This window comes from Pleurodeles waltl, chromosome 6 (assembly GCF_031143425.1).
Source record: "Pleurodeles waltl isolate 20211129_DDA chromosome 6, aPleWal1.hap1.20221129, whole genome shotgun sequence".
Taxonomy (NCBI): Eukaryota; Metazoa; Chordata; class Amphibia; order Caudata; family Salamandridae; genus Pleurodeles; species Pleurodeles waltl.
In genome coordinates, this window is record NC_090445.1 from 1,683,028,155 (window position 1) to 1,683,040,410 (window position 12,256).

At 42.2% G+C, this 12,256-nt stretch overlaps 1 protein-coding gene across 2 annotated transcripts in view; it reads left to right on the forward strand.

The window, feature by feature from the left end:
* The window catches only part of ADGRD2 (adhesion G protein-coupled receptor D2), a 386,891-nt gene that overhangs the window by 341,571 nt on the left and 33,064 nt on the right, over positions 1-12,256 (forward strand). For both annotated transcript variants that reach the window (XM_069241720.1, XM_069241719.1), the window contains exons 22-24: positions 2,947-3,000; positions 8,533-8,680; positions 8,957-9,015. In XM_069241720.1, coding sequence (XP_069097821.1) covers positions 2,947-3,000; positions 8,533-8,680; positions 8,957-9,015 — 261 coding nt within the window. The remainder of the gene's footprint in view (positions 1-2,946; positions 3,001-8,532; positions 8,681-8,956; positions 9,016-12,256) is intronic.

Consider the following 12,256-nt stretch of genomic DNA (forward strand, 5'->3'; position numbering starts at 1 on the left):
ATCTATCTATCTGTCTGTCTGTCTGTCTGTCTGTCTGTCTGTCTGTCTGTCTGTCTGTCTGTCTGTCTGTCTGTCTATCTGTCTGTCTGTCTGTCTGTCTATCTATCTATCTATCTATCTATCTATCTATCTATCTATCTATCTATCTATCTATCTATCTATCTATCTATCTATCTATCTATCTATCTATCTATCTGCTTGTCTGTCTATCTATCTGTCTGTCTGTCTGTCTGTCTGACCATCTGTCACTCTGGCTGGAAAGAGAGACATGATCACTGCAGTGTATGGAGTGGATGGGAGTAGCTGCTATTGGTAGTCTATATTGATGCTTGTTCTAGGCCCTGACTGAGAGAACCACTTAACCACTGGTGATAATATGGAGATGGTCACTACAAGTCACAAGTAGATTGTTGCTGTTGGATCAGGAGAGTTGGGATTACAAGAGAACAGGTAAGTGATAGGACACTTTAGCAGTGATGCCTATTGACATGAGAAACAAGAGACACATCTGCGTCAAGGTTGACCTGAGGCTGCAGATTCTCTCGGAGTCAGGGGAATCTAATCACGGCGGTGGTAGCAGGAAGGAGGTTCAAGTAAAAGAAGATTAAGTGCCCAAGAAAGCAGTTCAGATGCAACGCCAGCACCAGTTCTGCTCCATCCACTTGAACACGTAGAAGACTTCTCTAAGATAGTTTGATGTTTTTCGTATATCATCATGTGATGGCATAACCTATAGCAGTCAAGGATGTCTATAAGAGATACAACATGAGCAATGAAAAGCTACTGTGATCATACTGATCATTGCTGGACTCCCCAGAATATGTGACAGCGGACGGGTTTCATGCACCTAATTTACACTAGGGACACTGTTCTGCAAGAAGAACGTGAACCGTCTGACGACTGTTCCTTCCACTCCATGGGGGGATGGAGACTGGCTGAAACGTGTTTTGTGTTGTACTGATTTGAAGGCCACTGAGAGGTTCAGGCCAGGATCAAAGGACAAGTTTGGCCCTCGTTGCGACTAAACAGCCATTCTCCCCTGGTGTTCATTGTGGTGGCTTTGTCTTTCTTCGACGTCTGAATCGTTGAAGATACCGTTCTGTTCCACTTGAGTGGGTAGGTGGATTTTGACCTTCATTATGAGATCCTGGGTTGCTCAGGATAGGCTGGGGAAACTGGAAAAGGCTTATGCATGCAGAGAGGTTTTTAGCATTGGTATTATCAAAGCATGATTAAGGTGCTGGAGCAGAAAATGGCACAGAGTGATAGGCCTGGCACAGCAACTGTTTCACGGTCAGGCGGGTTTACTGATCACATTATCATTGTTCCTTCTGATCCATGGAGAAGGAAAACTGGGAGAAATGGTCTCCAAATCATGACCAGCAAGTGGGGTGCGTTGCCGGTGATCGTGTTACCCCATAACGAATGGGGTTTGCATGAAAAACTATAACATGAGGCTGGCACTAGGACCTTGCGATTGCTCAGTCTAAGACCACGCAGGTAAAATACCTGCCGGCTCACGATAGTCCATGACGATAGTATTGGCTGAATTGGGTTAGATTTAGAATATAACCAGTAAATTGCAGTGCATTCTTCATAGATTCCAGATCGAGTGGTCAGCGCCTCCAGTTAAGAATAATTCACTAAAAAATATATGCTCAATTGCTGATGAGCATCAAAAATGTCAAGGCTAGGAATATCACAGTTCACTGCCTGCTGCAGATCTAGAACTAATGAGACCATTTATAAAGCTTGTTTACTGCCTTGATTCAGGGTATCTGTTTGATGGCTAATAATATTCCCATTCTTAACACAGATGATAAACTCCCAGATTGTATCATTAAATACTCCCTTCTACTCATCTCAATGAAATTTGCTTTAAAACCACATCACAGTAATCAGGACTTTCTAAACAAAAGATTTTGGAACAGAGAAAACAAGATTCTGCTTTTTTGGTCTCATTGCTTATAAAAATGCCAACCCTATTTATCATGGAAACAATGGGGTTCTTCATGGGAGATAAAAGGAACCTAGTGAGACAACATGAAAACAAATGTAGGCAATGTGATGCACTCGACTAAGCGTCTATGAGTCCCTCAGATAGATGAGATCTGTAGTCACCTAAAATATGACATCCTCCTATTTTCTCATTGCTCTCCTCATTCCAGTACGCCCAATTCATCCACTTATCTTTACATTTTTACATCATATATGAACAATAAAATACAGAGGTTAATAAAGAAGAACAAGGCCCTGATTTAGAGTTTTGCATATGTATTAATATTTGTCTGTAATTCACTCCATCACCGCAAGAGACATCCCATGCACCAAATGTTTAGTTATCTCCTGGCCTTGCAATCGGTACATTAATATGGAACCATTGTCATGGTGACTCCAATCAATGTATGAACACTTTGAACAGATGGTACCGTCAACTATAAAGCCCAGATGTAAAACTTTTTTAAAGTTTTTTAGTTATTCAAAAATAACCTGCTAAAGAGCGAGTTCGTTTTTTAAAAATAAAAAAATAATGACCACCGCACCCTAAGAAATTTCTCTGCAGGCGTGGTGATTATTTTTCTTTTTTTTCCTTGTTACTCACTGCTATGTTTTTCCTGGCTGGGATTCAAAGGGAGAAAGCCTTTATACCTTCAACCCTAAATAGAACAGATAGTCTAAAGTCCTTTCTGTGATGGCCCATACTCCGTCAGGCAGTCAAAGCAAGTATTATGTCGTCCGAACCAATGGGAACTTCATCAATGGCATACCGATGGATGGTCCGTCTGGCTCAAAATGAGAGAGGCCGACTATCAATTTCCCAGAAATGGTACTCCGGCGCATTTGCAACAAAGTATCCTGTCTGACAAACTCAAACAGCCCCTAACTCATTTAACAATAAGTATTCCAAATTTGTCAATGTTTCTTTTTTTGTTTTTTACAATCTAGGTCAGGAATGCCATCCAAAGGATGAAAGAAAAGAAGAAAGCTCTCTCCTTCACAGTAAGTTATCACCTGAAGACTCTCAGATTGTAAATGCATCTTCTGGTTAGCTCCCAGCACCAGTGATAGTTCCTTTAATAATCCATAGCAGGCAGGGTTATCAACAAAGATCTTTTCAATATTGTTTTGCAAATTCTACATCAATTATTTCTGCACCAAATAGTCATGAGGTTACAGTTTAATCACAATATGACTTCACAAGAACTTAGAGTTCTGCACCAGCAATGTCAGAGGTTATGCCCTGTCTAGGAGCTATCCTGAAGAAGCACATTCCATGATTGTGGAAACTTTGTTGCATTTTGTTCAGGTGACAGGGATAATGCAGTGCTTTTTGGATCTACATGAAGAATATAGGTTGTATGTTTTGAAGTTACCAGCGACAGTTTTTTTTAATTTTTTTAGAGCTATTGTCCTTTATGTTCCCACAAAGGTATTTCAAGAAGACGTTTTTAAAAGGTAATGTGAGTGTTTAACTGATAGCCTTTTAGGATATGCTCCCATGTTGGAATTCAACATTCATTTGATACCTTGTTATAGAACTTGATGCATGAGTGTGAGTTTAAATGTTTCCCATCTTACCCTCATACTAAGGCTTCTTATAGTGCCCTTCATTGCTTACATGGGACACAATGACCAGATGGTCTCAACTGAATTTTTTGTATATCTTCTCTTGTCTGAAGGATATGCTAGAATTACCGAAACTGTCTACTCTTTTGTTTCAGATGATCTTTTTTTTTTTTACTCAGAGAGATAATTCCTTACGCATCTGAGATGCACAGATTTTTGTCTTTAATAGATTTTCTTATTGTTCATTTGGTGTCTAAGGAGCAAAGAGAAAACTACAATTCAATGGAATTATGTTGTAGCTATATTCTACTTGCAGTTACCTTTAAGTACATGTAGTCATCTCATGCCAGGAATGTTCAAAGTCTCCATGAAAGTAAAGTTCTATGTGTGTCAGAGACTGGAGGCTGCACTGGCTGGCTGACATGGCTAGGGGCGTGTTATTCTCCTAATAAATATACTGTGAAAATTCAACTGGACTCCTCCTTTCAACATTGGCGACAAGCGACACTTAATTGGGGGCAAGCGCCTCTCACCACCAATTCCCCTAAGGACCTATGTGTGAATTCTAAAACTTGGAGACTATGGGCTTAATTTAGAGTTTGGCAGAGGGGATTGCTCCTTCACAAACATGGCGGAAAGCCCGTCCGCCGTATTGCGATCCCATGATAGCCAAGGGAGACTTTGTAATACGGCGGACGGGATAGCCGTCACATTTGTGACAGAGTAACCCGTCCGCCAAACTCTAAATTAGGCCCAGTGTCTTAAATTGGAGTCCTGACAGCTGAGTGAGAAACTCCTTTCTGGCAAGTCTGGTGTGCGGAAGGGAACGGAGGCGTTGACTGTGAGGTTAAGGTACCTTTACCTAAATACTCGGGTGGCTCGAGCAAACTGAGCTCCTTGCGCCAGTTCTTACCAAAAACCAAGGAAGATACTCAGAGGAGTAACTTTCTGTTTTCAATGCAATAAGCAACTATGGTCAATTTAGCAGAGCAGGCTTTGACTATGTTATTTACATTTTTGTTGGCACTGATGATTTAAAGAAGTTGTGGGGCACACAGCGCAGCAAGTCACCTGTGTGATAGGGCAGGAAAGTGCCATTCTTAACAACATCTGTGTCATTCCTGTCGCTTCCCAGCAGTGGTGCTCTTTTGGCTGCCTAGCGCCAATGAAGAAATCCTTGCACCATGGTGCAAGGGTGCCTGCATCGTCAGCAGGATTGTTTTTGTGCAGGAAGGGGCACCTTCTTGCACAAAAACAGTCTCCTGAGGCATTTCCCTCCTTCTATGTGTGCTGCAGAGTGCAGCTCACATAGAATGCGGAAAAGATGTGGGGAAATAAACATATTTCTACTCGTTATGCCTCACCTGGGAGGAGCAGCAGCTTTGGTGCATTCCCAGGTCTACCACTATAATGGTAAATCTGGGGCTGCGTCAGAATCCATGGGTATTGCGTGGTAACACCCACACACCATCCATGGAAGTCCTCACTGGGCTGAGTGATGCACAGCAGCGATTTGCGCTGCATTGCATTACTCCAGATTTATCAAGTCACTCAGGGCAACACAAGGTGGCCTTCGCATGGCTTGATAAATCGCATTTTAAGGGTTTGTGTTGCTTTTGCACCCCATTGCATGGTGCAAACGTGACACAGCCAATTCATAAATATGGCCCTAATTGTTTTTGATGTACTCCCCTTTGCATTATGACTTTAATGTTGAAAACTCCAAAACAAGAGCAGAATATTTTGGATTTGCAACTACGAGTCATGGAGCGGGCAAAATACATAGGCCCCTATTTATACTTTTTGATGCAAAACTGCGCAAATGCAGTTTTGCATCAAAAAGTATAGCGCCGGCTTGCGTGACTCCAGGGCACCAAATTTATGGAATCCCGCAAGCCGGCACAAAGAGTGGGCTAGCATCTGGGGAAATGGCGTTAGCCGGGTGGGGGTAGTAGTATGGGAGAAGGGTGTTTTGCACCAAAAAATGACATTAGGCTGGTTAGAGGCAAAAAATAGCTCTAACCAGCCTAGCGCCATTTCCTGACGCAAAACCATCCATATCACATGACTCCTATCTTAGAAAAGACAGGCATGATCCCACCACCCCAATGGCCAGCACAGGAGACCAGTGTCCCCTGGGCATGGCCATTGCATCCTGTGCCATGCGGAGGGCCCAAGTTGGGCCCCCGATGGCACTTTAATTAAAAAAATGATAATAATACTTACCTATACTTACCCTACTTACCTGGGATGGGCTCCCCCAACCTTTGGTGTCCCTCTGGCGTGGGTGGGGGTGTTCCTGGGGCTTGTGGAGGGCACCTGTGGACCCATTCCATGGTGTTCAACAATGGAAATGGGGCCACAGGTCCCCTAACACCTGGTCTGACCTAGGTGTTAAATAATGGTGCAAAGCAAGCTTTGCACCATTATTTAGCCCCTCCTCCCACCCGTGCGTCATTTTAGCATGGGAGGATAAATATAGGGGTATGGGGTTAGCACCATTTTTTTGATGGAAATGCCTACCTTTCATCTCATTGACACAAGGTAGGTTCACACATCTAAAAAATGGTAAAAACTCTAATATTTTGACGTTAGATTGGTCTAACGTCAAAATATAAATATGAATTGGTTTTGCACCAAATTTGAGCCAAAAATTATGCAAATTTGGCGCAAATGGAGTATAAATATTCCCCATAATTTGCTCATGTAAACAAATATACAGACAAACTGGCATTTAAAAAAATATTTTACATATATATTGTTTAAATACATACGGTTTCAGTAGCAAGGCTAGAGTAAAATGTATGTATACAACCTGTAATTTTTTATGGGTATCAAAAAAAAAAATCCCTCATATACTAGAATGCTCACCATTTGCAGAAAGAAATAAACATGTGTTCCTATTATCTTCATTTTGCACTCAAGAGAAACCCGAGAAGCATTGTTGAAAAATATGCGTACCCGGATAGAGGCCATAATATTGCGTCACAGCAAAATAGATGTTCAGCATTATTCTTGCAGTTGTGAATTTCCCATCATGATTTCAGTACCAGTGAATACCACAGCAGAACTCAGGTGCATTCTAATCCTGTCATATTTCATGCACCGGTGTCCATTTCACCCGAAATTCTGCTACAACATATTTCCAATCTGAACTCCTGTGCTAGCGTGCATCTCATTATAATGCATTCCTGTCCCAGTGGACATCCCATCAGAATTCGTACACCAGTGAGTGTCCCATTGAAATTACTGTGCCAGCCATCATCTCTTTGGAAACCTTGTACCAGTGAACATCCTTAAATCTTATTCTCCTTGTAGCATTCCAAGTGGCAGCTATCATCATTGATCATGCAATGCTGGCCAGGGCATTACTTCTGTCTGTGTAGCTGGCATTAAGGTACAAGAGATTGAGACTGTATGCATTTAGAAACGTGTGCCTTACTTTATGGCTGTGTGTAGAGGCAGCAGATGGTCACTGCAGGCATTTCTGTCTGGGTCTCTCCTTAACGTTTACAACAGGGCGTGATTGCTGTGATATGTGATTGGGCATTGTAAGGAGGTCCCAGACAGGACTGAGTTGACTTATACTGAGAGACGTAGGGGAATAGTTAAGATCCCCTAGCACCACCTTAGCGCCGCCATATTGTAATTTTTTTTATGCTAAGACGGTGCTAAAGTTGCTTTTCTGCCACGCAAAATCTACAGAGTGGCTCAACGCATGCACTGCGCCACTTTGTAACCCCTTGTGCCACAATATGCCTGCTCCTGGTATAATGTATGCAAGAGGGGTGTTCTGGCGCCAGGAGGCCCGCAAAAATGGCACAGTGAAATTTGTTGGCATCATTTTTTACGCCTGCTCAGAGCATGCGTTAAAATGACGCTCCCACAGTAACCTATGGCCCTCCTTGCACTTTGCTGCACTAGCGTCAAAATTTTTGATGTTAGTGTAGCAAAGTGCCACAATAGTGTTGAAAATGTTGACGCTATTGTGCTAACAACCGTCATGGTACACCACATTACAAAATACGGTGCAACCATGATATCGCTATGTGCCGGTAAAGGGGGGAAGGGGCAAGAAAAGTGGCGCATTATAGCTGATTTGCCACTTTTTCTTAAATATGGGCCATAGTGCTTTTCAACAGAACTAAAACCCAACTATCAACAAGGGGGAGTGGGTCAAAAGGATTCTAACCTACCCCCAGCTCTCCCTTTTATAGACTGGTGGACCTCAAAGTCTTAACCGTGAGAGAGGCGCCCGAGAATGCAGGGATTTACCCGCAGAGTACATCAATTCAAGAAAAGGATAGATCTAAAAGGATTACAGTGGATTAACTGTAAATGATTGGTGTAACATAGTTGGAACTAAAAGTAGGAACAATTGGGATAGAATTGGGAGACACATAGACCCAACCTTGCTTGCTCTGGCTTTATTATGGGGGCCCCTTAAAATCTTAAAAAACTAAATAAATGATGCAGCTGGAATCCTTCTCTTCCCTCTTCTTGGCTGAGGTCCACCTCCTCCAGACTCTAGAGCCCTGAAGGTTTTACTTTCCGTTTTTAGCCCAAGGTGCTTCTCCCCTCGAGGTAGAACGGTCTGACTTGCAATCGAATATTACGCTTTTTGTATTGATTTTACTAAAACTTTCCAGAATAACTCAGATCAGTGGGGGTGTGCTTTGTAGGCACTGCAGATTCCAATCACGCCTGTCACCCCAAGGTGCGGTGCAAATGAGGTTTAGTATCTGAAAACAGATCACAACTTGTGAATATTACCGCGTGTTGGCCTGCTTCTCAAAATACCTGGGCTGCTGTAAATGTGACCCCTAGCTTCATTTACATACCCTGAAAATACAAGTATTGCTTCCTGCTAATCCAGCGGATAATACGTAATTTTAATAGCTGTAAAGAAAGATAGGGTCTACAATTTATTAGATGCGTTTTCACATTGCTTTTGTCTGCTTCTAGAACTGCTCTCATCAAATAAACTATTTGTCAAGTCCAAGGAACACAACATCTTCGGAAACTGGCAAGCTGAGCCCATCTCCGCCCACCAGCAGCATCTCAACGCCCATCCAGAGTGGCTCCCCTGCCCTGAAGGAGGGCATCATGAAAGGTAGGCTGGTCCACAAACGAGGAAAGCTCTTAGAAGCCAGGGCTGGAAACCAAAATCAGGCCTCTCAAAAAGGTTAACATAGTCTCACTTTGAACCGTGTAAGTTTATCCCTCTCCTGTGGGCTTGGGCGGGTTTACTGCTTAAAGGTTTTTTAAGTGATTAATAAAAAAATATCAAAATTACTATTACTTGAGTGGTACTTTCCCTAACCCTCGGTGTGCTTTGGACGTTTTGCAATCTAAACCAAAAATCACAGTGTTCCCTTGTTCCTCATAGGAAACCTTAGCTCCAAGAACCCTGTGAGCATTTCATCAATAATGTCTACAGAGAAACCGGTGAGTGAAGTCTTTCATTTTGTCCATCTTATATTTCAGCGCTAAAGACTGTCAAAAGCTGTAAAACAGGGCATGCACTGGAGTAACCCAGTATTACATGTATTCCTCAGAGACGCGCTTGTTAGTCAAACTTTTTACTTGTATGTTCTCTGACATGCAGTCTCCATGTTCCCACCTCGACCTAAGACATATTAGGGGCACCCCAGGTATAGTTCTCTGCGTCATGCTCTCCTGTCCCTTGCACGTGCCAAAACCAGGATAATGGTGGCACCTAGAGAACACCTGAAATACAGATGTAAATCCAGAGGCCGCGTGATGTGAGGGCCCCCATCACAAAGAGTTAGATGTTCTAGGACCTCTCTTAAGGCTGTGCTTGTTGCAAACGTCACTTCCCAGCCTATTAGGAAAGCACGTTTCAGGAGACGCTAGTGTGTGACATGAATGTTTGGGCACGTTTGTTGCATGGCATTTCGTTGAGGGACTGTTGTGTGTTTGTGTTGCTTTTTTCGCTTTGTGATTTTGCTGTCTTTCACTGTCATTGTGCTGCATTATGTTGTCTATTTTTGTTGTGTTGTGCCCTGCTGTGTTTGAATTGTGTTGTTATGTTGTTTTGTGTATATTATTATATTATGTTCTGTTGTTTACTTTAGATATGTCAATAGCTGCTGTGACATTACTAGCCAAAGACAGCGCTTGCCTTTAAAAGGACAGGCATTATTTACCGCAGCCTAAGGCGGTTAAACACCACAGCCCCTGCCTTGCAACTATTTACGCAGCACAAGCCTTTAAAGTGACAAGCACTCTTTACCACTGTCTGAGGTGGTAAAATACCACAGCTCCTGCTCTACAACTATTTACGCAGCGCAAGCCTTTAAAGTGACAAGCACTATTTACCACTGTCTGAGGTGGTAAAATACCACAGCTCCTGCTCTACAACTATTTACGCAGCGCAAGCCTTTAAAGTGACAAGCACTCTTTACCACAGTCTAAGGTGGTAAAATACCACAGCTGCTGCTCTACAACTATTTACGCAGCACATGCCTTTAAAGTGACAATCACTCTTTACCACTGTCTGAGGTGGTAAAATACCACAGCTCCTGCTCTACAACTATTTACGCAGCACATGCCTTTAAAGTGACAATCACTCTTTACCACTGTCTGAGGTGGTAAAATACCACAGCTCCTGCTCTACAACTATTTACGCAGCGCAAGCCTTTAAAGTGACAATCACTCTTTACCACTGTCTGAGGTGGTAAAATACCACAGCTGCTGCTCTACAACTATTTACGCAGCACATGCCTTTAAAGTGACAGGCACTATATACCGCAGTCTAAGGTGGTAAAATACCACTGCTCCTGCTCTACAACTATTTACGCAGAGCATGCCTTTAAAGGGACAGGCACTATTTACCACTCTCTCAGGCGGTGAAATACCACAGCTCCTGCTCTACCACTATTTCCCCAGTACGTTAGTTGAAAACTGTGACGAAAGCTGTGTCTTAAATCCCCCTTCCCAGTGTTCAGTGTGAAACGACCCGACATTTTCTGGAACAGGCCGCAAACAGCAGAAGATTGTTCCCGTTCTTTTATCTGCAATAAATATGCAAAAGTTTTTTTTCTCTAATTTGATTATTTTTGTCGCTCGTCTATACCAAACTAGCCGGGTCGACTCCCAAAGACCTGTGTCTAAAAATTCTGTCAGTACCGAGGATCATTAATGCTCCCTCATTTCTACACCTCCTCTTCTCCACCCCGAAGGTTTCAGTGCGCTACCTTGTTATGTATAAGAATATTAGATGTTAAAGTTTATACATACTTTACAATGCCCGAGCCTCATCATTAATAAAGAATGATATATACGAAGAAATCTTATACTTTATTCATTACCCCCGCCTTCTTTCCGTACTTCTTAAAAATACATCACACATACTACGAGTTTTAAAATCATTAAAGAACACTTTTTAATATATTAAAGTGAGGTGCTAAGGAAATAAAAAACCTTCCCATTACTAGTAAGACATCTTTTTTGGCAATCCTTTAGCTATACAAAATTCTGATATAATATTAAAAATCCAATATAAACATTCAACCCCAAACACATACTGCACACTTTGCATATTTGTTCCTACAGCTGCACGAGTTCCCCACAGTGCACAAGGGTCGCAGCAAGCTTGATTTTTTTTAAGGGTTTTCAAAATTAAATTGCAGTACTTTGAAAGAACATCATCGGGAAAATGTGATCGTTTTTTCGCCTTTTTTAACATGAAATCTAAGCACACGGAAAATGTATGAATTTTCCATACCTTGCTCAACCACTTTTGGTCAACGCAGCATTTATCACACTATCCATTGATATCATTTCCTAATTAAACCCGTTCCTGGTTTTCAGGAGTCGGGGATTCTCAGCAGCGCGTGGCTGGGTGATTAAACTAAGCTCAGCAAAGCTCTGATTCAGGACTATTGCTAAGTTACACACCTGAGGCGTGGACTAAAAGATTATGGCAGAGGTCTGGATGTGACCGTGCGCACAGCATTAGCCTAGGAGACTTAAAGTTGTCCAAATGCCAAGGTCAAAGCATCCTAGTGCTCGGAATCAACAGCGAGATAAAAACACGGACTTAACTGGTTCAGGCACATTTCTGTCCCATCTTCATATTTTTGTATGTTATTTTTGACTCATTGAGAGCATCAGTACATCAGTGACCTTTCAAAATACAAAAGCTTAACAATTAGGAAAAATCTAGTCTCAGCAAACAAATAAATCACGTTTTAAAACTCTATAAATATGAAATTCATGTACGGTCACCCTTTGCATGAACTCTATAGCCCTCCATCAAGAGGGGGTCGCCATGCACCTATTGACAGATGCTGTGATGCATAGATGATCTGCAAACCAACATTTGCCCCTTTGGTTGGTGCTGATGTTGTAGTGAGCAGGGGAGTATGTTCTGTGCCAGTGGTGGACATAAGAGTTTTTTTTTTTTTTTACATATTCTTCTGGCTACGCTTGTGGTTTGGAAGTTGCATGGAAAAAAATAGCTGAACTAGTCTTGTCTGGTTTTTGTTAGATGGTTCGCAGGGACTTGGAAAAGTGATGTCGGCTTTGTGATCTGTTATCTGATTTCAAGATGGCAGACATGATCCAAAATTGTTGTCTAATCCGTGCCACTTGTCAATGTAATAACCAGAAAGCGGAGTAACCGGGGCAACGGAAAAAGGAGTCTTGTCAGCATCATTTAAAG